Source organism: Filobasidium floriforme (assembly GCF_021052385.1).
Source record: "Filobasidium floriforme strain CBS 6241 chromosome Unknown HD553scaffold_3, whole genome shotgun sequence".
NCBI lineage: Eukaryota > Fungi > Basidiomycota > Tremellomycetes > Filobasidiales > Filobasidiaceae > Filobasidium > Filobasidium floriforme.
The window spans coordinates 652,092-679,606 of NW_025763624.1; the positions used below are offsets into that span (position 1 = coordinate 652,092).

At 52.0% G+C, this 27,515-nt stretch overlaps 9 protein-coding genes across 9 annotated transcripts; 4 read left to right on the forward strand and 5 right to left on the reverse strand.

Moving 5' to 3' along the window:
• Positions 1 to 79: 79 nt before the first annotated feature.
• Positions 80 to 4,723, forward strand: HD553DRAFT_305327 (uncharacterized protein). Its single transcript, XM_046179144.1, has 18 exons — positions 80 to 412; positions 483 to 504; positions 571 to 626; positions 691 to 766; positions 842 to 937; positions 1,001 to 1,156; positions 1,228 to 1,500; positions 1,563 to 1,649; positions 1,722 to 1,909; positions 1,980 to 2,061; positions 2,118 to 2,732; positions 2,798 to 3,040; positions 3,101 to 3,524; positions 3,600 to 3,649; positions 3,712 to 3,868; positions 3,929 to 4,195; positions 4,257 to 4,398; positions 4,460 to 4,723. The coding sequence occupies exons 1-18, from the start codon at positions 263 to 265 to the stop codon at positions 4,622 to 4,624; spliced, it is 3,249 nt and encodes a 1,082-aa protein (XP_046039224.1). The 5' UTR covers positions 80 to 262; the 3' UTR covers positions 4,625 to 4,723.
• On the reverse strand, positions 4,706 to 10,593 carry HD553DRAFT_347966 (uncharacterized protein; the record flags this gene model as incomplete). Its single annotated transcript, XM_046183342.1, has 20 exons — positions 10,057 to 10,593; positions 9,927 to 9,996; positions 9,773 to 9,859; positions 9,432 to 9,714; positions 9,292 to 9,366; positions 9,111 to 9,213; positions 8,740 to 9,054; positions 8,595 to 8,674; positions 8,493 to 8,526; positions 8,064 to 8,437; positions 7,764 to 8,008; positions 7,648 to 7,699; positions 7,192 to 7,579; positions 6,886 to 7,130; positions 6,441 to 6,823; positions 6,295 to 6,380; positions 5,589 to 6,225; positions 5,353 to 5,522; positions 5,178 to 5,294; positions 4,706 to 5,115 (listed from the first exon to the last, which is right to left on the reverse strand). Exons 1-20 carry the CDS (start codon positions 10,508 to 10,510, stop codon positions 4,706 to 4,708), a joined length of 4,608 nt encoding a protein of 1,535 aa, XP_046039225.1. The 5' UTR covers positions 10,511 to 10,593.
• A 20-nt stretch (positions 10,594 to 10,613) lies between these two features.
• HD553DRAFT_305333 (signal peptidase subunit) lies at positions 10,614 to 11,772 on the forward strand. Its single transcript, XM_046179145.1, has 4 exons — positions 10,614 to 11,001; positions 11,078 to 11,225; positions 11,306 to 11,427; positions 11,499 to 11,772. Exons 1-4 carry the CDS (start codon positions 10,856 to 10,858, stop codon positions 11,683 to 11,685), a joined length of 603 nt encoding a protein of 200 aa, XP_046039226.1. The 5' UTR covers positions 10,614 to 10,855; the 3' UTR covers positions 11,686 to 11,772.
• Positions 11,773 to 12,687, reverse strand: HD553DRAFT_305334 (actin-related protein 2/3 complex subunit 5). Its single transcript, XM_046179146.1, has 5 exons — positions 12,452 to 12,687; positions 12,297 to 12,369; positions 12,097 to 12,216; positions 11,963 to 12,028; positions 11,773 to 11,897 (listed from the first exon to the last, which is right to left on the reverse strand). The coding sequence occupies exons 1-5, from the start codon at positions 12,601 to 12,603 to the stop codon at positions 11,835 to 11,837; spliced, it is 474 nt and encodes a 157-aa protein (XP_046039227.1). The 5' UTR covers positions 12,604 to 12,687; the 3' UTR covers positions 11,773 to 11,834.
• A 147-nt stretch (positions 12,688 to 12,834) lies between these two features.
• HD553DRAFT_305339 (FAD/NAD(P)-binding domain-containing protein) lies at positions 12,835 to 15,718 on the reverse strand. The gene is made up of 12 exons (XM_046179147.1): positions 15,065 to 15,718; positions 14,945 to 15,007; positions 14,849 to 14,885; positions 14,614 to 14,768; positions 14,513 to 14,539; positions 14,352 to 14,443; positions 13,899 to 14,284; positions 13,724 to 13,839; positions 13,473 to 13,660; positions 13,369 to 13,407; positions 13,138 to 13,303; positions 12,835 to 13,067 (listed from the first exon to the last, which is right to left on the reverse strand). Exons 1-12 carry the CDS (start codon positions 15,295 to 15,297, stop codon positions 12,971 to 12,973), a joined length of 1,599 nt encoding a protein of 532 aa, XP_046039228.1. The 5' UTR covers positions 15,298 to 15,718; the 3' UTR covers positions 12,835 to 12,970.
• A 685-nt stretch (positions 15,719 to 16,403) lies between these two features.
• HD553DRAFT_158123 (Gaa1-domain-containing protein) lies at positions 16,404 to 19,262 on the forward strand. The gene is made up of 9 exons (XM_046176805.1): positions 16,404 to 16,695; positions 16,764 to 16,866; positions 16,938 to 17,117; positions 17,174 to 17,327; positions 17,390 to 17,491; positions 17,553 to 17,657; positions 17,722 to 18,061; positions 18,141 to 18,480; positions 18,546 to 19,262. The coding sequence occupies exons 1-9, from the start codon at positions 16,535 to 16,537 to the stop codon at positions 19,092 to 19,094; spliced, it is 2,034 nt and encodes a 677-aa protein (XP_046039229.1). The 5' UTR covers positions 16,404 to 16,534; the 3' UTR covers positions 19,095 to 19,262.
• Position 19,263: 1 nt separating this feature from the next.
• Positions 19,264 to 20,935, forward strand: HD553DRAFT_157986 (RTA1 like protein-domain-containing protein). The gene is made up of 6 exons (XM_046176804.1): positions 19,264 to 19,720; positions 19,788 to 19,819; positions 19,889 to 20,050; positions 20,117 to 20,212; positions 20,277 to 20,532; positions 20,607 to 20,935. The coding sequence occupies exons 1-6, from the start codon at positions 19,414 to 19,416 to the stop codon at positions 20,729 to 20,731; spliced, it is 978 nt and encodes a 325-aa protein (XP_046039230.1). The 5' UTR covers positions 19,264 to 19,413; the 3' UTR covers positions 20,732 to 20,935.
• Positions 20,936 to 21,001: 66 nt separating this feature from the next.
• HD553DRAFT_305346 (protein-tyrosine phosphatase-like protein) lies at positions 21,002 to 22,504 on the reverse strand. Its single transcript, XM_046179148.1, has 3 exons — positions 21,958 to 22,504; positions 21,697 to 21,887; positions 21,002 to 21,637 (listed from the first exon to the last, which is right to left on the reverse strand). Exons 1-3 carry the CDS (start codon positions 22,351 to 22,353, stop codon positions 21,103 to 21,105), a joined length of 1,122 nt encoding a protein of 373 aa, XP_046039231.1. The 5' UTR covers positions 22,354 to 22,504; the 3' UTR covers positions 21,002 to 21,102.
• Positions 22,505 to 27,316, reverse strand: HD553DRAFT_305349 (uncharacterized protein). The gene is made up of 10 exons (XM_046179149.1): positions 26,305 to 27,316; positions 26,121 to 26,199; positions 25,855 to 26,016; positions 25,125 to 25,766; positions 24,392 to 25,048; positions 23,718 to 24,328; positions 23,613 to 23,655; positions 23,072 to 23,549; positions 22,879 to 23,012; positions 22,505 to 22,807 (listed from the first exon to the last, which is right to left on the reverse strand). The coding sequence occupies exons 1-10, from the start codon at positions 27,045 to 27,047 to the stop codon at positions 22,706 to 22,708; spliced, it is 3,651 nt and encodes a 1,216-aa protein (XP_046039232.1). The 5' UTR covers positions 27,048 to 27,316; the 3' UTR covers positions 22,505 to 22,705.
• Positions 27,317 to 27,515: the final 199 nt, after the last annotated feature.

Consider the following 27,515-nt stretch of genomic DNA (forward strand, 5'->3'; position numbering starts at 1 on the left):
GTCTGGGGTGGTCAGTCGTCAGCGTCGCATCGATCACCATATCACCATCTTGTTGGTGCCTATCGTCACCAATTGTAGCCCGACCTCGACGACTCATAGACTTTTTCTATTTCATCGAGATCTACAGGTCACCTGCACTTGCTCTTTCTTTCCACCATATATAGCTAGGAGGCATCACGCAGGTAGCCGAACCGACCAGATTCGGTGACACCGGACATACCCGATCGACCCATTCCTAGTGAAACTGTGGCGATCGACCGATATGCGATACGAAACCTTCGCCTTCAGCCTGCTCGCTGTGCTGAGCATCGCCTCTGCCAGCGAACAGCAGTACGGGCAAGGCCTATATGCTCGAACGGTGTCAACTAAGTACAGCCAATCCACTCGTGCTACTACGTGGATAAACTCGTCGGTGAGCGGCCGATATGTGTCGACGCGAGGCAAGAGTAAGCTGAGCTGACCTTCTTCCCTCTCCCTCTTAGCTCACCGCTCCCAACAAGAGGCGTAAGTGATTCTCGTCATGTATATCCTGGACGGCTTAGCTCATTGAATGTGACGTTCTGCTTCTAGCTGCAGAATGCCCTCCATGCTTCAACTGCCTTTTGCCCGCCTTCAATTGCGCTCAAGTAAGCGCATCAAGTTTCGGCCAGTACATCGTGGCTAGAGACTGAACTATCATAATATTTTCAGTTCGGGGAGTGTAACGCTTACGACGGTCAATGTCATTGTCCTGATGGGTGGGGTGGAATCGACTGCTTGACGCCGCGTAAGTGAAGAAGACCCTTATCCTATCGTTGACATAAAGGGAAGATGCTGATTGCTTCCTTGCGTGGTATTTCAGTATGTGGCTCTCTTGCTGATGCAGATGCGAGGTACCCTCGACCCGAAGGCGAGCTGTGTCAATGCCAAGACGGATGGGGCGGCATCAATTGTAACGGTAAGTACCTTAGCGTCTAGGTCACAGCTAGATGTATCCTAATCAACCAGGATCTTATCGTAGTTTGCGAGAACGACAAGGCTTGTGCTGCATTCCAGCCTCGGTTCCCAGATGACGAAACGAACCGAGGAGGCGAGGATACTGAGCGTGAATCGGAAATGGTCTGCTACAAGGGTGGTCTCGCAGTCCAGCAGAACTACCAAATGTGTGATGTGACCAGTAAGCACTGATCGACCTTCGGCAGTCCGTTCTCACTGTGGCTATTTCTGACATCCTATATCGTCAATCAGACCGAAAGATTATCGATACCATCCCCAACCAGAAGAAACCCCAAGTCACATTTTCATGCAAGAAGGGCCCTACCAGCAACATGAGCCTCGATGCAAGCTCTTCAGATCACAGGCAACCCCTTTTCGCCCCGTTTGATAACAACATGGAGCCCGATGTCAACAGTGCCAAGGACGATGTCGACGGCACCTGTTCGTTCCAGTTCTGGGTCGACTCGATCGAGAGCTTTTACTGCAAGTTGGACGGTTGCGGATGGGAAGGCAGGGGCAGTGCGAGTACGTGTCAAACGAAAGTTCCGCTCACACCTTGGAGTCTGACGCTTTCGTCCTCTCGAAAGACACCAACAAGACCAACTATCAATGCAAGACTATCGAATGTGCTTGTGTAGCAGACCGTTTCCTCTGTGGACAAGACGGCAGCGTTAGTAAGTACCTTACGAGGCTCTCGTCAATATCTGTTTGAACGTCTCATCCCATCAATTGGCGCTGCGTTTCAGACATTGACGATTTTCTGGTAGAAGAAGTCAAGGGGCCCGCTACTTTCCAGTGTGAAAGCGGCAAAGGCTGTTCATTCAGCGAACCGGCTATGGATCAATTGATCAATGACATCTTTGGAGACGATTCGATCACACTCAACTGTGATAGTGGCGAATGCATGCATTATACTCAAGTGCCTGGTTACGAGGTAGGTCGTCAAGCATGCCTGAGCATAACGAGTTGTATGAAGAGGTTCAAGAAATTTGTTGTATCTACAGGCTCCTGAGGCGCCAAACAACAAGGTCTGGGTTGGTCTCAGCGCTGCCAGTGCGGCTCTCGTGTTTTTGCTAGCTGCTTTCCGTGAGTCGCTTTATCGAAAACCTGATGGCTGATAGCTGATGCGTTGTTATACACAGTGATGTGGTATTTTGGTCGCTCCAAGAAGCACCCGAGGGGCTTCGGCGATGTACAACTACCTTCCGACGAAGCTTCCAAGTTGATGGCCGACCATATTCCCGCCACGCTTCACTTCGAGAGCGTGTCCTACGCCATCAATAACAAGGCCGTCTTGACCGATGTTAGCGGTTCGGTTGCTCCCGGTCAGCTCATGGCTATCCTCGGTTCCTCGGGGGCAGGCAAATCTACATTCCTGGACATTCTCGCCCGAAAGGACAAGCGAGGTCGAGTGGGAGGTCAGCTGTACATCAATGGCAGGACCATCGACGACAACGAGCTATACAAGCGGGTTGTAGGTTTCGTAGACCAAGAAGATACCCTCATGTCCACCTTGACGGTCTACGAGACTGTGCTCTACTCAGCCGTATTAAGGTTGCCAAAGGATATGAGTATCGAAGCCAAAAAGTTTCGCACTCTGGAGACAATGCAAGAGCTCGGGATACTTGGTATCAAAGACTCGCGGATTGGGGAATCGGGGAAACGGTCGATTTCTGGCGGAGAAAAGCGGCGTGTCTCGATCGCTTGCGAGCTCGTTACGAGCCCCTCTATCCTGTTTTTGGATGAGCCCACCAGCGGTAAGTCCTGCCGGTCGAAACTTATCAGATGACTCTCCAGCGCTAAACACATTGCCAATATTTAGGGCTGGATTCATACAACGCCTACAATGTAATCGAGTCTCTGACCACCTTGGCGAAGCAGTACAACAGGACTGTCGTATTCACCATCCATCAGCCCCAGAGCAACATTACATCGATGTTCGACAGGATGATACTGCTATCAAAGGGCCGTGTGGTTTATTCGGGAGACTTCAAACGCTGCCAGGAGCACTTTGCCACACTTGGCTACGAGTGTCCTCCAGGCTACAACATAGCGGATTATCTAAGTAAGCTCGTGTACGTTACGCATGCCAGATCTCCGCACTGATGCGCTTCATTCACACCAGTCGACGTTACGACCAAGGCAGCCGGTGATCATAGGTCTGACCGAGGACAAGTAGCGGAAGAGGAGAGCAATATGGGCACCGCGGGTAGTTACGCAGACAACGACACTAGTGGCAGTTCGTCATTCTTCGGAAAAATCAAGACCAAAGGGGCAGAGCTCACCTCCGCGCTACAATCGAACTCTCGGGACGAGGATGTGATTGTTCCCCCATTGCCGGAAAAACTCGCACGTTTGGTCAATGGATACAAAGCGAGCGATCAAGCCAAGATCACCGAGGCAGAACTACATCGACTCCACCATGGGGTTCGGCTTGACGGTGTTCACGAAGTCACATCAGAGACAACACCTTTCCGTACTTACAAGAGAGCCTCCTGGGGCACACAGTTTATTACTCTGAGTGGCAGGGCGTTCAAGAACCTGTATCGGTGAGTCTTTCTTTGGCGGGATGAATATACACGAATTAACGAACCTTGCTAATGGCCGGTTCTGTAACGACACAGAAACCCTCTATTGATGGCAGCGCATTACGTTGTCGCGATCGTTGTCGCCCGTGAGTCTCAGGAATTTCAGTGATTAACCATGTCGGTGCTGAACTCCAACCGAATTTCGCAGTATTCTGCGGCTTCTTCTTTTATCACGTCACAAATGACATTCCCGGCTTCCAAAACAGACTGGGTCTGTTCTTCTTCATCTTGTCGCTGTTCGGCTTCTCTTGTCTGTCGTCGGTGGGGGTCTTTGCGAACGAAAGAATTCTGTTCATGCGAGAGAGGTATGTCATCAAGCATGATTGAATCCGAAACCATCGCTCACAAGTCTCGCATGCTTTTAGAGCGAATGGCTACTACTCGCCATTCATTTATTTCGTCTCCAAGGTTCTGTTCGACACGTTGCCTTTGCGAGTCATTCCACCATTTGTGCTGGGATCCATTGTTTATGGTCTAGCGGGATTGAACCCAGAAGTTTCGTGCTTCTGGAAATTCATCTTGACTCTGGTGCTGTACAATTTGACGGCATCGAGCGTAGTGCTCTTCCTGAGCATTGCAATCGCCGACACCGGCGTTGCTAACCTCATGGGTAGCTTGGTCATGCTCTACAAGTGAGTTCGGATAACGCATTGTGGTCCTAAAAATTGCTGACAACAGTTCCGGTTGCGTTAGTCTGCTTTTTGCCGGTTTGCTCATGAACTACGACCGCGTGCCCAAGGGACTGCGCTGGATGCAAACCACTTCTTTCTTTCATGCAGCTTACGAGGCGTTGCTCGTCAACGAACTGCGATACTTGCAGTTGGTCGAACACAAAGTGAGTTTTGTCATTCTCCAGCAAGCGAAATGATGCACAAACCTATTTTGTTGCGTCACAGTTCGGGCTTGACATCCAAGTACCTTCAGCAACCATCTTGTCATCCTTTGGATTCCACGCGCAGGCGTTCTGGTGGCCCGATATCTCCCTACTCTGCATTGTTTTCGGGGTTTCCCTTATCGCTTCATACCTGGCCTTGCAGCTCTTCGTGAAGGAGCGAAGGTAACAGCGTGTAGAGAGCGGCTGTCAAGTGCTACAACTTGTAATGGATTTCACTAGCATGGTACAAATCCTGTACGCATCGGATTCAATTGGCATGGGAAAAGTAATGACTGAATTCCCCCAGATTCCTCATCTGAGCTTTGAACATGCCTAGCGTCCTTCCAGAAGCTTTGTATTCCACTGGATCTGGAGTTGACTGGCCTTCATTTCCTCCTGCGGCTTCATGGAGATTTACTTCAGGTTGACCCGTCTCGGTCGATTCTTCTAGAGGCCTTAGTATGGCTAACGGCGTACTCTCCGCATTGTCTATATTGGAGACGCCAGTATCCTCTACCTCCAGCGTGCCATTGAAGCCTCCCAGTCTGCATACGCAATCACATCCCATCGGACAAGTGGTATCCGTAATGGCGGATTGTCCTATGCTAACCACGGAAGCCAGCTTGGCGCAGCTCGCGTGCTGTATATGTAGGCATAGTGTGCATCCGAGCGCGATCCCTTTTCGATTTCGCAAGTCAGGTCAGTCCCAGATCCTCGACACTCGGTAGGATGAGTCTTACCTGTGACCGGTAACCTGCAGAAAGCGCAGGCGGGCGGTTTCTGTCTTGCGCAAGAACAAGCTTGGTCGACATCGTCCCGGATCTCATAATTGCATCGGCCACAGATTGATAACGTGGCTGAAGATAGCGATACCATCAGCTAGGTATTGTCCTAGCAATCGCGCAGTAGACTCACTCAATGATTCATGAGCTGGATCGATCCTCTCATCGCTCGTTGAGTGTTGGACGGGCAACTGCAGCATCAACTCGCTGCGAGTAGTATGGAGACCCCACCGGAGCAGCAAATCGGCATACGCCGTCTTGACTCCAGCTTCGTCACACAAATGTCGCCAAGCCGAAGACCAACTGCTTAATTAGGGTGGCAGACCATCAATTCTCAGCCGAGGGCGGCTGAGCGAGATTTTGACTTACCCGTACTGAGGGCTCGTGGACGCAAGATCGAGAACAGTGCGCCAACTCCTGACGTGACTATCTGGCCTGGACGAGAAGGCGCATTGGTCGCTGCCTTCTGAATCAATTCTGCTAGTCGATTGCTGTGCTGGCGCCAATGAGCCGAACGAGACTCGATTCATCCTGCTGTTCTGAACCGAGTGAGATTCCACAGAACCGATTTCGGTCGCACTACGCATCGATGCCGCATACTGTGATCCGTGAGAAGACCCCAATGGTTTGCCAAAAAGCTGTTGCCGGAAACTATCCCGCCGGGGGCTTGCTGATCGATTGGCCAATCGAAGGTTTGATGACAGAGGGACTGGTAACGCGCGCCCTTCCGGATCTGCTGTCCAAGAAGGGGACTCCGACACCCTGCGTTCGCGGTCACCAAAACCATTGCTTGACACCAAGCTGTTACTAAATGGCAAGAACTGAGAGAAATTGCTTGAAAGGCCGGCCAGATACGGCGCGGCGGCAGACGGTGAGGGTGCTTGAGGCGTTTGGTAGATCGAACCAGCTTCGCTTCTTGAACGAGAGGGTTCCCGCGAGTTGAAGTAGTCGGTTTCTGTGATCACGAGGCGTCGGCTAGACCGCGCTGGTGGCGCTCTGCTTTTACCTACGCGATCCAAGTCAACCATCGCTTTTTCGACGAGAGTCAACAATTTCACTTGTACATTAAACTTACTGCTAGAGACAGGCTGTTGGTCTGCAAAGATTGCTAGCATTGTAGCTAAGAGCTGTATGTCACGGGACGCGACGACTTCGCCGATACTGCAAGGTAATACCGTATTAGGATGTAGGCCCTTAAGAGGACGTTGGTCTTATACTGACATTTGAGCCAGTGTTATTGCGCTATGCCGTGGATACCTCTCTATACGAACTCGTGATCCGTTGCGCTTGAAGCGAGGCGGATTGCACGCTTGACGTGAGACATTGCGTTCCGAGTTGTGACCCTCAGACAGAGCCGTCGCACAGAGCTTCCAGATCAATTCGTGATCGGTTCGGTACAATTCCTTCGCTATCCTGCGATTTGCCTGAACGGCGTCGATGCCCCCTCGAATTTCATAGAGCTCCGCAAGACGCCTGCATGGTTGTGCAGGAACTGTTGGTGGCCAGATCTGCACAACGGAAGTAGGTTTCTGTTGTGATACCAGCATCCGATTGTTGAGCTTGAACTGAGTATGACGTAGCTCATCCGCAGTGACTAATTGCGTCTGAGATCGGCAAAGGGAATGTGTGAGCGGATCGTCGACCCAGTCCACAAACATCGACTCGCCTTATGGATGCCTTGTGCGAATGAGAAACCCGCCAACTCTGCCTGCCTTCTTCGATGTTTGTCGTGCTTTGAGTCGCTCAAGCGGGACAATGCAGACATTGCCTTGAGTAGCGATGCGTTACCTTTCGCGCCACTGTTGCTCAGGCTAATTTGCCTGCTGGTCTTTCCGGAAGGGGTGTTTGGTGCTGAGAGATTCCGTTTCCGCCCGGCATTCGGATCCTTAGCGAAAAAGGTGATCAATTCGCCTGGAGCACAAAATGATGTGAGTTATGTCTGGAGATTCGAAATTTCCTGGCGTTGACATACCGTTCGGTCCCCAGCACATACCACACGTAACTTTGTCAAGGACGTGCTTCTGTGTAGGCAGATCGTCATCGGACTCTGACCCCGAGTCCGGCTCAATCTCGTCCGTTCTGGTTTGTCTTCGATCCATTCCCAAGAGGTAAGAGACACACGCGGCCAGAGCAGGCCTCTCCTCTTCGCAGATCTCCTGAAGTCTTCGACGCATAACATCGTGTGTCGCAGACGGGATGGTCGGTTTGTCAATAAGCTTGAACACGGGACATCCTGCTTGTCCAGCTTTCCGCGGATATCCGCGAGGGAACCTGAACAGAATTCTTATGCGAACGGTTCGAGCACTTTCGCCCCAAGGCCCTGGAAGATATATAGCACACTGTCGCTTCTTGAAGTCCAACTGTATTGAGACCATGATATGAGAATATACTGATGGCAAGCACAAAGCTGGTCAAGTGCCAGACTCACATTCTGGCTTTCAAACCGGGCGCGGGGGAAGTTGACTTTGACATGACGAATCCTAGATGAGGTCGAATCAGTTCGGCGGCCTTTTTGTTACTGCTCTAAGCCTCGCCTGGACTCACTCATCTGCGAGGTCTATATTAAGGTTTTCGTCTTCCTCGCCATCGAATTGCACGCTGCCTCTTCTGTCGGTCATGAAGCCTCGAAAGGAGAAGGATAAAGGCCCTCCTGGGGTGCCCGGCAATCCGTCTATAGATTGACTCCCGGAGTCAGACCCCTTGCGGGACAAAGATGCTAGTCGCGAAGTGCGCTGCGAAGTGGGTAAGGAATTTCCCAGCGAAGACAATCCCTTGCCTTCACGATGAATCTGTGGTACAGACAGATCAGGGAACCATTCTAGGTTGTAGACGTGAAAAACGTACTGTGGTGACGCCTCCTAACCATTCCAGCTGATCGATGGTTTTGCGCTTCTTGCTTTGCCGACCAAGTGATCCTCTCGTCATAACAGCCGTCTTGACCGCTGCCTTGACAGGCTTGATTCCTCCGTCCTCGAGCTTCAAATGTGGCTTGACACCGAACAGGGGCGCCAGCGATTCTGATCGCGTACGGAATGGTATGATCCGATCGAGTCCATCTCTGCTCGGGAAATTAGCCACTGTTGGAGACGGTTCTGCCGCTGTCGTTGCTCCACTGGCCGACTCTTCTGCCGCACGCAAGCGAGCAGATAGCCAAGGCAACGGCGGGGTATCCCAGGTAGCGTAAGAAACGTCTGGCGCGTTCCGCCTGGAGACCAGCACTGCGAATCGATGCGGTGTGAATGCTCAGTTCCAGTAGACAATGCATCGACTCACCATCTATAGGTGCGCCTCTACGATATCCAGCTCTCTGATAATACAGATTTAAGTTGGTTGGAACGGAAAACGAACCATAGAAAGTAGGCCGAGACGTCTTACTGCCAACAAGTCGCGCTGAATCGGAATCATCCTCAGTTGACGGTCTTTCGACCACGTGATCAACTGGAATTCCCTGTCCTCTATGAGCAGAAACTCAAGAGTTAGATGTTTCGAGATCGGAGTGGAGGCAATAGGTACGACATACCGTGATCCGGATCGTTCCCGCCTCGCGTGCGCCACACAAATTCTTTGACAGGAGCGGTGTACTCTTCAAACCTCTCGATTGGCCCACTATCCTGATCCTTGCCCCACATTTCGAGCGCACATGCTCCTCTCTGAGGTACACTAAGAACTCCTCGGCCGAACGGAAGGTTCCTCGCCCTCCAGACCGGATTTTTTGTTCGGATCGTAGACGTAGGTTGAGCCGGAGCAGGAAGAGAGGGAAAATACTCTTTGTGCTGATATCGATCGCGCTTATCGGTGGACATATCGTCGATCGACCAGTACTTGATGGTCTTGTCTATCGGGATTGCGTCTTTAGTGCAATTGAATGGGACGCGCTAACAATGTCCTCACCCAACGAGCAAGTGACGATCTCATGTCGAGATCGTCTGTCCCAATCGATCCCATACATCCGATCGTCGTGCGCTTGGAAAGAGGTGATGGGTACTGCTCCTTTCTGGAACAAAGACAGTAACAGCACAGTTCGATGAGATCGCTCTGGAAGATCTGTAAGCGTACATGACATGTTACTCACCCTTGTGTCCCATACACATAACCGATTCCCATGGCTGCTGGCCAGGATATGATCGTGACACCTGTTCCACTTGACCTGATGCCCACATCATGTTGATTAGGACTATGCCAGATTGATGAGACGGAAAAGTGAAGAATTACCTGGGTTGCTGCGTCACCCCAATCTGCTAGCCTCATGACGGCTCGATCGCTATCCTTGACCCGTATATCCCAACCCTTCACCGACCCGTCGATGGACGTGGTGGCCATATAATTCGGATCTCGCGCATGCCAGTTGATATCCGTGATCCCCCTCTCGTGCGCTTCGATGACACGGGACAGACAGGTCGATGGGGATGTCGAACACAGATCCCAGAGAAGTAACTTTTGAGCAGAAGTCGTCAAGACCAAGTTGGATGTAGCTGGGTGAGGCGACCATTGACAACTGGAATATGTGACGCATTAGTTCGGGCTCACTGGATCGAACTTATTCTGCAACTCACTCTGCGACCTGCCACATTCCGCCCTGAGGAACGCATCGAGGCACCTGTTCCGGGTATCGGACGTCCACGATGTAAAGACCCTTTCGACTAATCATGGGAAACCGATATATCAGCTTCCAGCCGTGAGCGGTGGGTCGCGATGTTGTGCGCTCACGATGCCAGGCAGAGATCCCGTGATGACGGACTGATCGACAGGGATCCGACAGGTTGATTGAACTTGACCACTGCAAAAGACCTCAAAGTCTCCATCGTTTTCCTAATAAGAATCGGTCAAAGAGACTTACCTCGCTCCTTGTAGAAGTCGTCCTGAGCCTCGTTTTCCTCCCTGGCTTGCTCTTGTTTGACCATCTCCTCGTAATCAGGACGGCGAGATGACATTGGAGGAGGTACAGAACTACTGCTCTCCCTGTAGACGGTTGATGTGCTAGTGCTGCTTCTCACAATGAACGGTCGTTTCAATTGGTAGTCCCCCTTGATCGAGACGCTGGCGGGCGAAGAAACGCTCGTATCCAACCTCAGATGGGATGCCATCCGGACCGTCCCACCTTGTTCTTCCTGCTTCCTTCCATCGTCATCCGGAGTGGGTAACGATATTGATCTGAGCGGTGAACGCATACGAGATCTCCTAGTTGCAAGGTCTGAGACATGTAGCCGATGTCGTGCAGGACCCGACGGAGATGGCACTCGTGAGACCGGCAGCGGAATGCTGGCCTCGGGTGGAGTGAGTGGAACGGTCATAGCAAACCAGCCGTGCTTTGGTTGTAGAAAGTCATCGGTACATCCTTGGTGTGCAGATGAAGGCAGAGGAGACAATTCGAGAGAGAGACAGTGACCAGGAATTCAGGAATAATAATAGCTAGATGTCTGCTGCTGATTCAAGTGGATCGAAGCGAGCATCAAGACCGACTCAACACCGGATTCAGATTTACTTCCGACGTCCCCCTCGACCGACCTCTCTCATCAAAGGCTTCGAGCGATGGAGTGCTATCGATTGACCGGTAGTTCCTAAAGAGGGTTCGGAACCTTGCATCCATCTGGCCCCTCCTGTGCCAGCTTCTTCGAGTGCCAGTTGCTCCGCTCACCATGTTCTCGGCCTGGCAACGCTTGCAAAACACCTCGTCGTGGGCTCTATCGGTCTGCCTGACCCTCCTGGCGGTCATCAGCGTCTCGTCTTGGTACGTCTTGCCAACGGTACCACTAGGAAGTATCGATCTCAAGTCCTTCCAAGTGTAAGCTACATGCGGTCCGATCTGCTCGTTATCGCACCAGCTGACTCTAGCATGATGTCCTTGTGACGTTTCATAGCGTTCCAGGATCAGGCTCGCAATCGAATCTCGAGTACGCCTTGATGAGGCTCGACGTTCAGTCCGACTTGACGCCATTATTTGCAAACTGGAACACCAAGCAGCTGTACGTGAGCGTAGTCGCTGACTGGAACAGCACGGTGGAAGGGGTGAGTTCGGCCCGACGCTATCGATAGGGCGATGGGACCGAATCTGACGTTGTGACGTGTCCTTTTCATTATGATCACAGACCCAAAGCTCCGTCGTTCTGTGGGATAGAATCATCACAAGGAAACGCCCCGAAGCCGCAAAGCTGAGCATTGAAGGACTCAAAGCGAAGAATGTTTGGAAAGTGCGACGGGGAGGTTTCAAGTAAGCTGCAATCAGAACATATGTCTGAGCGAATCTCGCGAGATTGACTCGCGGCCTTGCTCTCGAAACAGGACCATCCCTTCTTGTCATCTTTCACTCAAATACGATATCATGCCATACGTCGGTATCGTTACACCCGGGATCGGAGCAAGAGCTAGAAACCCGACCTGGAATGTGACCACCGAGACGGCAAAGAACTCGTTCGGAGAGTGGGATATTGCAGTACCTGGTGTCAAGTCCGGAGGTGTCGGAAGCTAGAATATACGTGGGCAACGAGCATGGTACCAAAGCGTGACCTGATGTAACGGTGTTCAGGATTCGATGTGATGGGAATTGGGCAGTATACGTTTCGTATACCACAATACAACAGAGATCGGAGAGGGACGCGGCGTTTGCCGAGACGTCCTTCAAACGATGCGGCGATCGGTCATGACACGGACGATGCAGCCGACGCCGGCGACCTCGGTCAGCTAGAATGAATACCAGTTGAGGATTCAGTGCGATTAGAGATGAAGGATATCTCATCGACACGTACCTTTTCGTGCCACGACAACAGGACCGAACCGCTGATCTCGCTCTTCTCGCCCAAGTTGGCCATCCCCTGAAAGCGCAGGTCGAGAGTCTGATAAGCTCACAGGCGATCACACGTACGCCCCTCGTGGTACCTACTTTGTATAGGTATGCCATAAGGCGGTCCTGGTGATCGCCGCTCAACCCCTTGACGAGATTGCTGATATCGGTCGACCGGGTCGAGTTCAGGATCAAGAGCAGGGCAGATGTCGTTATGTCCTGAAGAAGAGGTGAATAGAGCCGAATCCACATTCAACATAACGTGTATTACATATTCATTGGAGTCTCTTGAGGCTTACCTTGGCTTCGTCTACGTCCTCACCGTAAGGGCAATCGGTGAGGATAACGTTCAAAGCCGACGCGATGTCACCCCTATTGCATTGGAACGAGGCGTATTAGCAGATCCAACAACGGGGACATGAACCACTCTTCCAGCCTGATGACAGCGGCTCACTTTGATACGAGACCTCGAACTTCCCCACTCCTGTTCTTCGCATCTGCCAAAACCCCCTCAACACCCCTTGGGTCGGGATCATAGAGGTCGGAAGGGAGCAGCACGTCCTCCTCGAGCAGGTCGATATTGATTTTCCGGAAAGCACCGTCCATATTTAGATTCGACTGTGGCGATTGATTTGTCAGAGGTTGAGTCCAGCTACCAACAAGTAACCAGACGCATTGGTGGGGTTGACATGGTCGTGTCGAGCGCAACTTGGGCGTACGGTCATCCTACTGCTTTGGATGACGCATATGCCCTCATAGGACTGCGCGCGTCGCCCCTCGGTCTCGCATAAGAAGGCAGGCGTCGATCGTGGTTCTTGGAAACTGATCAAAGGTTATCGACTTTGTAAGAGAGGATGCACGCTACACTGTTGTACGTTGAGAGGGTACATCTTTGATGGATTCGTTTGTACATAATTACAGATTATAGGGAATATTCCGAAGAAGAGCAAGGTGTTTGCATCGACGCATCGCACTACTGCTTGTTGAGCCGCTTAGAGTTCTCCTTCTTGCTGTACCACTTTCGGTGGTCCAAAAGAAGGTAAAGCCTGAAACACAGCACCGCGAATGCACTGACAGTTTGTATCGAGATGATCAGCGATTGAATCGCAATGGCAGCGCAGCGTATGAGAGGAAACTCACTCATCCATCAGCTCTTCAGGATAGGCCGCGCCGAGCGCGTAAGCAGCGGCCATCCCGCTGATCACGGCGAGCTCGTGGGCGTTGACCAAGGTCCAAGCGGCAGCAAAGTGCGTCCTCTTCTTTCCATTCAAGAAACTCATGAAGGGGACGACAAAGGCATAGTGAGCTGTTTATAGAGGATTCGACTCAGCCAGGATCCACGTATGTTCACATAACATTATGGAAACCTACTCCATCGATGTTCGAGCTGATGCCACCAATCCTTTCGGACTATCAAGCCAGCAGACACAATCAGATTGAATTCTCCAGTACGGCACGTCCCAAACCAGGCTTACTAATCTTGTCCTCCTTGATTTCATCGATGGTCCAAGTCTCCTTATCCTTCTTGTTCAAGAAGATGGTCTGGAAGATATGGTCTTCAACGGGCTTCTTGGCATCCTTGAGCTGATACTGGAAGTTTGAGCAGTCGAAGCACATCTCCAAGAGCTTGGGGTCGTCGGGAACCTGCTTGATTAGGTACATCCTACATAATAGAACCCAAGTTAGACCTCGCGAATATCGACCCATCTGGGTTTCGCCTGCTCACGGGTTGAAATCTTTGCGACCCCGGTCAATTCGGTCCTGCTCGTCTCGACCACTGAGAGTTTTAGGCACGTTTTCAGGCATGTCCATGGTGTACCACTTCTTCATGTAATCGAGGTCCTGCGCACAAATAGCGGTTGATCGATTGTATCGGTGCGCAATCTCAAAGTGAATCTCACAGTGTGCGTGACGGTAATATCGTCACTCCACTTGGTCATGCCCAAGACCTGCTTCTCCATGAAGGTGGCGGTCTTGCCCAAGAGACGCTTGGCAGTATCAGCCAAAACACAGAGGACGATTTCGTCATAAGTCTCTTCGGTGATAGGAAGATCCTGATCCGCTCCAACCGGGTTGTGGTGGTCGGGTTGAGGTCGACGTCCTCGAAGTTGAACTCGGACGCGGTCTTTGGATCTTTCGGGGATAGACACAATCTCGGTGTTAAGACGGATAGTAACCCCTCGGCTCTCCATGTCGTGTTGCCACTGGGTGTAGAACTTGCTCTCCTCGGGGAAGACGACCATAGGAGGCAAGTTGCTGGACAACGAATGGTCATCCACGGGGTACCCTGTTTTCATCAATCAGAATAAGCTACCGATTGGTCATCTGAAATCGATTGCTTATACAAGACTCACACATTCCATAGGTAGGCGATGTGTATAGTCGTTCCATCATGACAGTAGGCAAGTCGGGAGTTGCGTTACCGGTTCCAAGGAAAAGGGCGAGACTATGTAGCGTAACGTTCCATGTTAGCCAGTCGAACCCAATTTTGGCAGATCGCAACGTGACTGCTCACCTGGGATAGATCATGTAGTTCATGAACCTGTTTCACAAGTTTCGGGTCAGTCCGTTGGATCCCCGCATCCTCCAGCACAACAGATTTGAGCCACAACTCACTCGTCTGAAAATCCCCAAATCTTAAGGGTGATCTTGATCGGGATCAACGCCCAAACGGCTTCAGTCCACCTGATGGTCCTCATGGCCCATTTGAATCGACCGATCTCTTTTTGATGCTTGGCGACGAGGTCGGTGGGGAAAGCGTTAGTCCAAAACTGTCAGGCGTTTGATTTTGCGCCATATAATTCAATTTCAGCGGGTGAGGCCGAAGGTTCCGTACAGATCGACTGCTCACCTTGTCGTCCTTGCCGAACGATACTTGCAAATCGACCCTGCAACGCCGTCGACCATCAGACCGGGCGATTTTACGTACAGAAGCGGGGTTACTTACGGCTGAGCTTCGAATCCTTGCTTTTTGAACATGCGGAAAGTGTGGTGGTAGATGTAAGAGCCACTACAGTTACAGTGTTAGCGAATCTTGAACCATCTGATCAGAGTACCGTGTGCTCACCCTTGAACACCCTGGTTCATCCACGAACTACCGTGCCTCTTCTCATCGATAGGGATACTGAAGGCCTGACCACCGCAATAGTCTTGAGCATCGACGAGCGTGACATCATAAGTCTTGGGGTGTTGAGAGAGCTGCTCGGCACAGGACATTCCTGCCGCTCCGGCTCCAACAATGAGGACCCTTTTCCTGGGCTGCTTGGGCCCGGATGAAGGCGAAGGCGAACGTCTGGGCATTGTGAGTCGAGAAGAGGTTGGGTCTTGTTTACGAAGAACGGTCTGCTGATTGTAGGAAGTAGAGGGCGTTCCCAAGGTTTATCGTCGAGTGTAGCAGCCGGTCTAATTTGTATTGACGCAGTACGCAGTTGCCACCCCTTTTATTCGAATGGGTCTTGCTTCTCGAGGCTCTAGGTCGATTGTTATATCTATACGTCCCCCTCCTGGTCTCCTGAGCGATGAGCGAACCGTGCAGTCAGCTCAATCGATCGCGCGTCCTCGATCGCCGATCGCCCACGCAAAGAGAAATGACGTATGCAGGAGGATCACGTCGTCTAACAACAGCAGCATTATGGCTCTAGAGCCTAGGAGGCCAGGAGCCCAAACAACAGCGCAACAGCGACGATTCCCACTCGAGCATTATTGTCGATTCGTGCGACGATGCCTACGATACATAGTACAGTCCACACCCCGATGATACGCGGTACGCGGTACAGACCCACTCGCAAAGAACGATCTGGATAGCCGGATAGTTGAACTTCGCGTCGCACGCGTCGCAAAACATGCGGAACGAAGTGATGGTGGATTTACAAAAGACTATATTTATTATTGTACACTCAGCTAGTAGCCCTTGATGTCGAGCTCTCGGAACAATCAAGGGTCGTTTCAAGCGAGGGTTGCGTTATCCCGCCAAAGATCAACGACCTCGTCGAAACCTCCAGGGACTTGCGCTCTTTCTGGTAAAGAAGAACCCGGTCCGAGTGGTAAAGATAAGGTCGAACTTTTCTCGGCCTTCGTTGGTTGTGGTAAGTTTTGGTGTCGGACAGTTGTATCGGTCTTCTCGCCATCGAGTTCCGGTCAATTCCAGGGGTCTCGAAGCCTTCTTTTGTGCCCATGCAGGCCATCGTCGAACAACAAGACAACAGCTTTTGCGATTGTTACGATGTCAAGTTGCAAGTTGCAAGTTGCTGATTCTGCGACGACGAAAGCGAAGGGCGGCCGGAGTGATGAAAGGTCACGTGATGGAGATGTGGAGGCACCTTGCCCTCCGCTCCCCGAGCTGCTACTCATCATCATGCATTGAACACTGCGTACACTACGTACACTACTGATGTACTGATGTACGATGTCGAGTTCGATTTGGCCGACAGTCCTCAATAATAACTGAACTCTACACAGACACCGGATCTCAGTCCATTCATGAAGTCGGATTGATAGCAGGATAGCTCGTCCATATATTCGCGGCCTCATCACCATCATGCTTCGTCGAGTACTGCAGCGTTTCAACAAGCAAAACCCAGACCAACAGGCGCCAGAACAGACATGGAATGATAGTCCGGAATCGAGTTCGTTTGTGAGCAAGATCCGAAGACAATACCGGATAAGAGAGCTCGTCTTTGAGAACATTTGGATTCTTCGGTATGCCCGCCTTGAGAAGCTGCAAAAGGACACACATCAGATCGCTGACCGAAGACGTATCTCGGTAGGACGCTCCTGACCGCAATAGGTTTGCTCTGGTTGTTGCTACTGCCGCTCGATGAATTAGGTCGTAGCACGTATATGGACGAGAATGCAGTCTCGCCAGCTCAAGTAAGCTGCTTTGTAACCTTTACCAACCCGACGAACGCTGATCAACCGCATCTCTGTTTTTACTTACCTAGACCACAACTCATTGGAACTGGAACGACGTTCACGTAGCAGACAATTATCTCGAACAGCTGGAAGTTTTGGTAGCTAGAAATTCCTCCTCGGCAGAACGGGCCAATTTCATAGTCGCAGAACTGGGAAACCTTGGGATCTCAGCTTCTACGTCAAGCTATTCATATTCGAATGTTCAACCAGTCAGTATAAGGGATACCCCGCACTGTCGACTATATCGCTAATATTTGCGTGGTAGCCGGTACAAGGTATAAATGCATACGCCGTTGTCGCACCACCTCGATCGTCAGGCGTTGAAAGCGTCCTCGTCTCTGCGAATTGGAAGAGTTTGACCGGGGAGTGGAACCTAAGGGGGATCGCCAACGTGATGGCTCTCGCCAAATTCCTTCGTGGTGAGCAGTAGCCAATTCTAGCATAGCGCTGGCGAAAATGCTGATATGGCTAAGGATACTAGGTCAGAATCACTGGGCAAGGGATTTCATATTTGTCTTTGGTGACGATCATATCGAGGGTGTCGAGGCCTTCCTGGCGACTTATCACGGGATGACCGGGTCAGGTATGGGGAAAGTATATCAGGGGCTCTAGACTTCTGGGCTAACATCGATTGTTCTAAGTAGGACTGATAGCAGAACCTTTGCGCCTTGCGCCTCAAGGTGTCATCTGGGCCGGGATCAACATCGACTATCCAGGTCATTCCTTCTCACATTTGGGCGTGTTTTACGGTATGTATGTTCCGGGTATCTCATTCTTGCGCTTCATACTGACCCGACTGAGTTGTTGTTTCAGAGGGAGTCAATGGGGTACTTCCCAACCAAGACTTATTGAACGCCATCTACAACATTGCCCGCTGGACGGGTGGTGTCCCGGTACAATACCATTCAGTCTCGGACGACCTCTCGGCGCCTCCTCTCCCAACCTGGATGCCTTCCGTCCTGCAAACTTGGGCGAAATCTTCTGCGGTGACGAAATACTATCGAGGCGTTCGACACCTGAAGCAACATTTTTCGTATGCCGCGCTTGGTAGACCCGCGGGAAGTCACGGCACTTTCGCCAAGTACCGGATAGAGGGGGTCACGTTGTTTGCCGAACCTGCGACAGGACCCCACGGATTCCACGCACTAGGAATGTGAGTATCCGATCCTGGGCTACGTGTTTTCTAGTCGGTTTCGTGGTGGTACGTGCTGACGAATGGATCGAGGGGACAGTATCTTGGAGTCGGCACTCCGGTCCATCAACAATCTGCTCGAGCGATTCCACGCCTCATTTTTCTTCTATATGTTGAATCATCCGGGCTGGTTCACCAAGATCGGCAATTACCTGCCAGCGGCGGTCTTGATCGGTGCTGGGCTTACCGTTGAGGGTCTGAGGATGTGGATTGAGAGCGGTTGGATCCGAACGGGTCCTGATGGTGGAAAGGAGGCTCTAGGCAAGCGATGGACGCGCAGGGACAGGAGAGTCGACCTGGTCCTGCGGATTCTAGGAGTTGCTTTCCTCATTGGACTAGGTCGGCTCAAAGCGCAACGAGATTGGGTCAGGGGGGCCGGAGTGAGTCTATCGGGAGCAGAAGGCGCGTAATCTGAAGCTGAAACACCGCGCTTCGGGTGTTATAGCTGTTTGCGCCGCTCGAGATGTCGCCTTTTGAGTCGGCCCTTCCGACCTACCCGGTTACACTCCTCGCATCCTACACGCTCTCCGTATATATCGGGAACGTGATACGGACGAGCAAGCTGGATCGAGACGCCGTCGTGCTTGCGACATCGTCCGCTTGCCACATCTTGGGCGGTGCCATCATTACCGCTGTGGCCATGATTAATTTCCCACAGGCAGTCGTACTGGGACTCGGTCTGAGCGTATTGCTGGCCATATCTCGACCTCGTCCAGCCATGGCTGGCCCACCTGATCGCGTCGACAGAAAGTCAGCCGACGGATTCTCCGGCGGACGCAGCGCGATAAAGTTTATCCGGTTGTTCACCTTGCAACTGTTCACGCCCGAAGGCGTAGGGTTAATCTCGCGGGCTATCGGCGCATCATCGGTCGTCGAAATGGGATGGCGCAGTCTGGTACGGCAGTGGACACTTCTAGGCAACTGGTTCGTGCCGGGTTTCTTAGGTGTATGGTGGGTGTTGCAGCTGGTCGCCTGTACGTTATTGTGGCTGTAAAGACATCTCAGACGAGCCGACATGCGAAGATGCCATGCGGTTATCACAACCTCCCACGTCATCACTACTTTCGCGCCCTGGCTTCGGAAGCAAATCGACCAGGAATGTCTTGGCGAACCTTTGTCGATCTGATTGCTGATGGTGCAGTTTCTGCGAAATGGTCATCGTCATATCTTCGTCGACTTTCTGCGTCATGGAATCTGCAAGGTCACCGACATCCTCATAATATCATAATACTACTGTAGTCGTATTTCAAGCCGTTTCGCGCGCGTCTACTACGTCAAGATCCACTCACACATCAAGGCTCAAATCCGCAAACATGTCATACGGAAGATACAAAGGCCCGTACAACGAAAAGAACCCGATCCCCGATGGCGAAGCTCGGATTTCCATCTACAACTACACACCCGCTCTCGCCCTCGGGTTGATTGGAGCGATCTTGTTCGGATTGGCCGCGATAGGGCACTTTTACTTTTGGTGGATCGGAGGCAAGAAGCGAGTAGCTAGGGATGGGCGGGGGAGACCGACGAGATGGTTCGAAGCTCTCTGGACGCTCGGCTGTGTGATGGAAGTGGTAGGATATGGATTTAGGACGTATTCACACAAGAATCCATTCTATGTCAACGGTCAGTAGCGGTTCACGGATTTTTGTTCCCAGAATTATATAGGGCTAACTGCAGAGGCAAACACCAGCGTTTATCATCCAGTACTTCTTCTTGGTAGTGGTGCGAAATGGCTGCAATCCCATTACATCTTGCATCGTATCTGACGCTCACTTCAATATTCCTCCGCAGGCGCCTGTCTTCTTCGCTGCTGCCGTGTACCTGGCTCTGAAATATGCTATCAATCTGAACGAAGAAAACCTGCGGATCTCGCCGGTCAAACAGACGTTCGTCAAGGTCTTCATCACGATAGACGCCTTGACCACGATCTTACAGATCGTCGGGGCTGCGCTGGTGAGCCTATCAGTTCTTGAACCGGCCAATCAGTGGATTCTAAAAGGTTGTCGCTCTCTTTGCTAGATCGGAGTGGCCGAGTCCAGGCGGGCGAATCAGAAGGCCAGTCCGATCACATCCGACCAGGCCAATGATATTCTGCTAGCAGGGCTAGCCGCTCAGGCGAGTTACGCTTACGCACCCACAACTTTCGACCTCTCGCTGACAGGCTTCAACTGCTCAACAGAACGCCTCCTTCCTTGTCTTCCTCGTTATCCTGGGGGTAATCATCTTCCGCATAAGAAAAGCCCCTGAACAACATCGTACTGCTTCGATCGAGAAACGACACGAATCAGACGTTTCAAGTCCTAGGGCTGTTGAGGCTGGTCTGGCCCACAACTACGGCGTAGCGACCTACACCAAGACTTTCCTCTGGGTTTTGGTGGTTTCGAGCTTATTGATCTTCGCTCGGACACTATACCGTCTGGCAGAGACGGCCGAAGGCGAGCCTCTGTGCTGACTTCGGGTAGCGCACGGAAAGCTGACGATCGTATCTTGGTGTCTTGTTGATCTTCAGGCGTTTGGGGAAACGCATCCTCAATCGAAGCGTTGTTTGGCGTATTCGAGTTTGCGCCTGTGGTGGTGGCCGCTTGGCTCTGGATCGTCAGGCCGTTGAGAAGGGAGATGGTCAGGATGTCATAGGGGTATTACGCTGCCAAGCTTGAAAGCTTGAGAAACTGTATCTTTCAACCAGTGACTGCGCTTCTATAATAGTGGAAGGAATCGCCTGCGGATCGAGACCTTCTGGGTCGAATCGCTCGCCGGAATTCTGGTCTTGGTATTCGAGTTCATTGCCCCAGTAGAGTTCAATTGGTCGCAGAGGCAAAATAGATGAGAATGCGTCTCAAAGCGGTGCTGGACAGTGTGTCGATCATCTCAAAGCCACGCTCGACAGGTCGACAAAAATAAGCAATCGCGTTCACGCTAGATGTCATTCTCAGATCTCGTGTAATTATACAACGTCTCACAATGGCAACTAGCATACTACGCTACAGGTCGAGAGGTCCACTCGATCACGGTCGTGCCGGTTTCAATCCCGTCATCCAATAGATGAACTCGATCTGGCTTTGTGTTTGGCACATCATCCCTCGCTGCTCTCTCAGCGTATCGACTGTCTCGGCGACCTCGTCACCCGAAGCCCAGCTCGGTAGAGGCTTCAATGCTGATCGCGGTTTCATCCGAAAAGCCGGATCGACGAACATCGGCGGCTTGAGTAGTGACCACAAGGCGATGAATGTGCCTGTCCTTCCAATACCCGCTGAACAATTGACGTAAATCTCGCATTGTTCCTCTCGTTGCAATTCGGACGTAGTGTTCAACAGCTGCTTGAGCGCCTTGATATCCTCGTTGGTCGTGGGAACGCCATGATCCGGCCAGGCGTGGAACAGGAAGTGATGAAGCGTCATGCTTTCGCCCCCATCAGAGCTAAGCCGAAGCGTCGATCGCGTCATTTGAGGGTCAGGCTGAGCATCAATAAGTGCTAGCTCGATCGGTGATGAAGAGATACCGTGTGGCGGATGGAAGATCGCAGGTTTTCCCAATTTTGGCCTGCGTAAGTGAACATCAGCTTCCTTTGAGGGGAGGAAGAGACTGCACTGCAGACTCACAGATAATTGTCTGCCTTCGCTACTTTGCCGTCGAACCATCCAGTGAGCTGAACGATCATGGCGACCTTTGGTCTCGTCGAGCCGCCCTCGCTCGCAGCCTCAGCAGATGGGAACAAGGCGTCGTGCCGTCTCGTAGCCGATCTTGAAAGTATGGCATGGAAGTACGTATTGAACGTATGTGGAGTCGGCGCCTAGTTCAGCGAGAAGGAGAATCAGGTTAAGTATTCGAGATGTGACATGGAAAGAGAATACGACAATTACCTGAGAAGCTGCCCACCAGCTGCCCTTGCCATCAGCGACGATGTTGGCATTTAGGTAGAGGCCTTTTCCTGTATCTGCGTCGGATTCTGGAGTTGTTCCGACTGAAGCAGACACTGCCGTACGGTCGAATGCGAAGATGTTGCCGTACCGATTGCAAGGCCCCTCGCTCGCGCTCTTGTGGATTGAGTAGAATTTGAAAGCAGATTCCAGCTCATTACTCGTAAACTCCATGTCCAAATCTCTGATGGTGACTGCCAGTTGGTCTGCGGCAGAACGAGCCGCTCTGGATGGGCCGCCTGCTAGACCGATGTAGGCGAACTGCTGCCTGAGGTCCTCACGATCTGATAGCAGTTGGAAAACCGGCGGTGCGGGCGGTACATTCCTTCTGCGGTTCATGACTACGGCTATGTCGATATGCTCAAGATCCCTTGCTGGCTTCGAGCCGAGGAACAAGAGTCGTCTGAATTATCTGTGTTCTTTGAAGAAACGATCTAGTTCTCGATTCTCAATTCTTGATGATGATAAGAGATTGAAGAGAGGACTAGGTCTTCATGAGTGACCCCTCGCCGAACAAAGGAGAGGGTGTTCGTTCTGGTCGATGATGACGTTATCCAGGCGAAATGGCCGTGATTCGGCTCCGATGCTGCTGTATACAACGATGGTCGAGATTACAATCCAAAGTCCCCCCATCCATACTATATTATAATGGCATGATACGTCTATCCAGAACCGGCCATGCACATATGATTCATGCTGTCCGGTATGACCGCGCAAGGCTGTTGATCTTGGTTGTTAAAGCCTTGATGGCGAATGGCTTGGCGATTGCGTCGTCGAATCCAGAATCCAGCATCTAACAATACAGGCCCACATTCATCAGCCTTTTCTTGCCCGAAGAGCTTCGAGTGGGCAACAACCACTCACCTCCTGGATCTGCGCGGTCCTAGCGTTGGCAGTGACCGCTATAATAGGTATCCGTTGTGCTTTCGTTCGTTCCGCCTCGATCTTACGAATCTCTCCGGTGCACTCGATCCCGCCCATCTTGGGCATCTCGATATCTGGTAGGATAGGGCTCAACATGGCTGGCCACGCTTGGGATATGACCAAACTAGCTCACCCATTAATATACAGTGCAGAGGCAGTGGCGTCGAGTGGAGATATTCCAAGGCCTCCACGCCGTTATTCGCCACAGACACCTTGAATCCGGCTTTGACCAATTGTCTCTGCAACAGCTTCTGGTTGATGATATTATCTTCGGCCAGAAGGATATGAATAAGCTCGTCTTGTTGTTCAGCGATCGGACTGTTGAGCGTCTTTGGCGTGTTGAGAATGTCTTCGGCCGCTCTATCCAAGGTTGCATGCGAACTGTCAGGTAGAGGTGTCGTAGAGTCATTCCGAAGATCGTGAAGCACCGCTTGCTCCGAATCCGTGACCTGGTCAACCAAGGGTGCTAATGAAACCTGAGGATCTGCTGGTGGGGCTTCACAACGTTCGGCTTCGACGTAAAAAGTGAAGGTCGAGCCTTTGCCGTATTCAGTTTGAAGCGTGATGTCTCCTCCTAGCTTTTGCGTGATCCGCTTGCACAAGAAGAGTCCCTATGAAATCGAAGATGCGATGAGACAATTCAACCGGGAGAATCATGGTCCGACTGAACTCACTAATCCACTTCCACCATAGGTCACTGAGGTCTTCAAGGTTTGCCTGCGCAAGTCAATAGTCAGCGAAATTACTCGAGATCAGCGAAACAAATATGGAGAGTTTACTGGAATCTGCGGAAGAGCTTCTTCGCCTCGTCGGGTTCGATCCCGATCCCCGTGTCCTGCACGGAGCAAATTATGATGACGCTTGATTCGCCGGATAGCTCTTTGGGTGTCGACCTGACACCATCTTCATCCACGAAATCGCCCACATCGACAGGAGGTTTGGAAAGGCTCGCATCGAGCCGGATGGTGATCCGCCTTACCGGACGGTTTCTGGTAAACTTGATTGCGTTGTTGACCAAGTTCATTACTGTCTGGGCGACCCGTTGCGGATCCACATTGACCCAGTCGACGAGCTCATTGTAGCGGGAAGTGATATCCAACGCGTACACAACGTCACGCTCGGGTGCAACGATCATCTCGGCGACGTCTTTCACAATCTGGATTGGACGGCAAGGTGCTGGCGTCATGACGAGCATGTCTCGATCCAGCTTGCTCAATAAAAGAATGTCGTCCGCAAGCCTCTGCATGTGTGAGATACACAGCGTGATGATATTGGCATCTTGCAGAGCGGCCTCGATCTCTGCCTGATGCATCTCTGATAATCCGCGTAGGGACTTGAGTCGATCAATCAGCGATTGAATGGCCATACCCATTCCAAAGATCGGCGTGCGCTGTTTCGTGAGCAATGAAGTCAATATATATGTGAATCAACTGAACGGCATCTTCCAGCTGACCTGTTCGTGTGAAATGAAGTCAACGTAATCTTCCAGCTGATGCCGCATCGCCAGATTGTCATCTGCCCTTTGGGCTTGGAAGGCCTCGTTCTTCTTCCTCAAGGTGACGTCAATCAGGGCGCCCGTTACAAATAGTACCTCTGGTTCGCCGGTGTCGGGATTGATCCCAGGACCAAACGCCGGCTTGCCGGTCGCTTCAATCCATCGCACCTCGGGCTCGCCCGCCTCGGTCGTTTCTCCGGTCAGAAAACGGAACTCGGCCTTGACCAGTTGTTTCAAGCACAACACAAACTGATCGTGTACCTTCTCCTTGTCGTCTGGATGGACCATATCTATCCACTTGTCTAGCGAGCCGGTAGATTCGAGTCCGGACCAACGCCGATAGACTTGATTCCCAAACTCAACCCGGCCATCTGCTGAACCTATCCAGATTCCGGCGGGGGAGATATCAAAGGCCGAAGTAAACTTGAGTTCCGCCTCTTTGAGCTCTTGTGTCTTGCGATCCAGGGCTACCTCGAGTTCTCGAGCCTTTTGTCGGTTGATCGCAGCGAGATACTCGGCCCGCAATTTCTCCTCCAAGTGTAGTTCCGCGGCCGCTCGACCGTTGGCGAGTAGCGTCCGGACCAAAGCGAGGTAGTTGGAATACGAGTCGTCGAACTGGATGAGAAAGCCATCGGGGAAAAACGTCAGCGGCCGTTTCAGTGCGTAGCTCGGGCCTGAACGTCGAACTTACGAACAACCTGGTACTCAGTCCAACAACCAAGATCCCGTGACATCTGTCCTCCGCCGACGCCTTGATAGGTATTACCGCAGCCTGCTGGGGGATATCCTCAAAGACGTTGGGTCTGAGACAACCCTCAAAGGCGTCCATCTCGTCATCTCGCATGAGCACCAACTCGTCCCGAATATGCGCACGCCGGATGAAGTCCGTCAACTTGGATGGGCCACATTCGTCCACGGCTTGCAATCGGTGAGAGGTCAACGTTCTAGGTAGGTGATCTCCGGGTCCTTCCAGGTTGATGGCCCCCATAGCGCCTGCTAACGTCAACGTGATCTCCGATTCCTCTTCCCCGACCGCGATGTCTTCGGCGACAGCGGATCCATATGCAACACTCCCACAATCGGTCCCCGCTGTCTTGACAAACGACTGCGAGTCCGATGTTTCCCTGCTGAACTCCTCGATGCTATCCCGGTCCGTTGTGTAGAGCAAGACAAAACCGATGTCCCGCGAGTTCTGCGCGAGACCCCGGAGGGCGGCTTCCATTACGAGTTCCGGTGAAGTTCCCGTGGCGATATGGCGACTTATCTCGTGCAAACCTGCAAGACGTCGGTTGGAAATGACGGCATTGCTTCGATCGAAATTAGGGATAAAGAGCTAGACCCCCACCTCACAGAGCCCATCAGAGAACACTTTCAAGTCTATCGGGACAGTTCGTCCTCTAGATTTTGGTTTCGGTACTCACCCCTTCCACTGTTCCAGAGACACCTCTCAGGGGGATCATGCTCCACGTAAAGAATGTCTCCTCAAGTATCTCTTTCCGCTTCAGGAACATCTCCTGGTCTTCCACGTGGACGATGTTTCCGGCATAGGCCGAGTCCACGACCGGACCTAGAGCGTCCCAAACCTATCGTCCATGTACATGTGAATCAAGAATCGAACGCAAAGGTCCTGAAGTCAGTTTCGAGCAAGTGCCTCGATCCTTCACGAAGACAGGGAAAAGGTACGGACCTCTGGCCAAGCCTCGTCATACGGCATACCTAGAATCTCGGGATGCCTGCCCCCGATCACCTTGCTATACTGTTCATTACTGAGCAGACCCAACAAGCCATCTCACGTCAGCCCATCATTCCATATCTTCAAGCAAAGATCTAGCGGACCCCCATTCCGGCCCCATTCTCATGCCGAGACTCACTATAGAAGCACCTTGTCGCTACCCCAACTCAGCAATACCGGAAACGGACTCGACAGGCACACGTTGACCATGGTGACCAGGCTCGTACTCCACGCGCTCGGCCGTCCTAATTTCGTCTTCTCCCAATCCATATCCTTGAACAGCTCGATAAATGCCTTGGACTCTGGCGTCCGACCGGTCACTGACAACCAGTCCAATTGACCGGGAGTGACATCCTCGACAAAGACGTTGCCGACTTCGGGTTCATAAGCAGAGACCTTGGTCGTGGTATCCGTCGTCGGGATGGACGAAGAGGACGCGCGGGAGGGGAACACGAGTCGGGTTTCCGTCGAGCTCGAGGAAGTAGAGGTAGGAGGATCTTCCGTACCCGTCAGAGCCCAGTAGGTTCCGTTTCGAAGAGGTATACAACGCCAACGTAATCGCGATCCTCTCCCGGATTCGACGGGGACGTCTATCGCTTTAGATCGATTCCCTCCTTCAAGTTGGTCCAGCGAGGTGGCTCGAGCTCTCGAGACGGCGTTTTCCGCCGAATCGCGCATTCGAGAAGTCATCAGGTCGTTACTCCAGGCGATCGTCACCCCGACATCCTCCTGGTCATCCTTCTCGGCACTCGCGTTGTAACTATCCGCGTCTATCGAGTCCTCGTCAACTGTGCATCTGATGATACACGCAGGTCCTGGGGTCGCTTCCAGGAATTCTATCAGTCCCAGCTGAGCCACGGTAGTCTCCTCGGCTCGAACCATGACTCTAGGGAAAATTGCGGCCTCCGACTCGAGCGGGGCAGAGAGCCTTGGGGTGTGATTCTCTGATCGGGGGAACGTTGTAGAGAGGTCTGGCTATCTTTATTCGGTCGCCATGACGGGACCCCAGCGAAGAGGTAAAGCGGAAGGGTGTGTTTAGGGGTATCGCTGATGGGTTGTTTCGTCGACAGTCGAGCAGAGGAATGGCAGATGATGATGTGTTGTTGACTAGAGGGTACTGACGTACTGACGTACTAGAGAGTGCACTCTGTACTGAGCTACTACTAGCTAGGGTGCTGGTGTAGATGTCTCTAGTCTCTGCGTGGTGCGCTGACCTAAGTTACTGCTACGGTACTCGAGAGCGGATCCAAATTTTGTCGCCAACCTCCCATCCAACCACGCTAGAGAACGCGAGACGACGCCACTGACGCCGCGCTAAAAAGGGGAAAACACGATTCCCGCAAGCGAGCG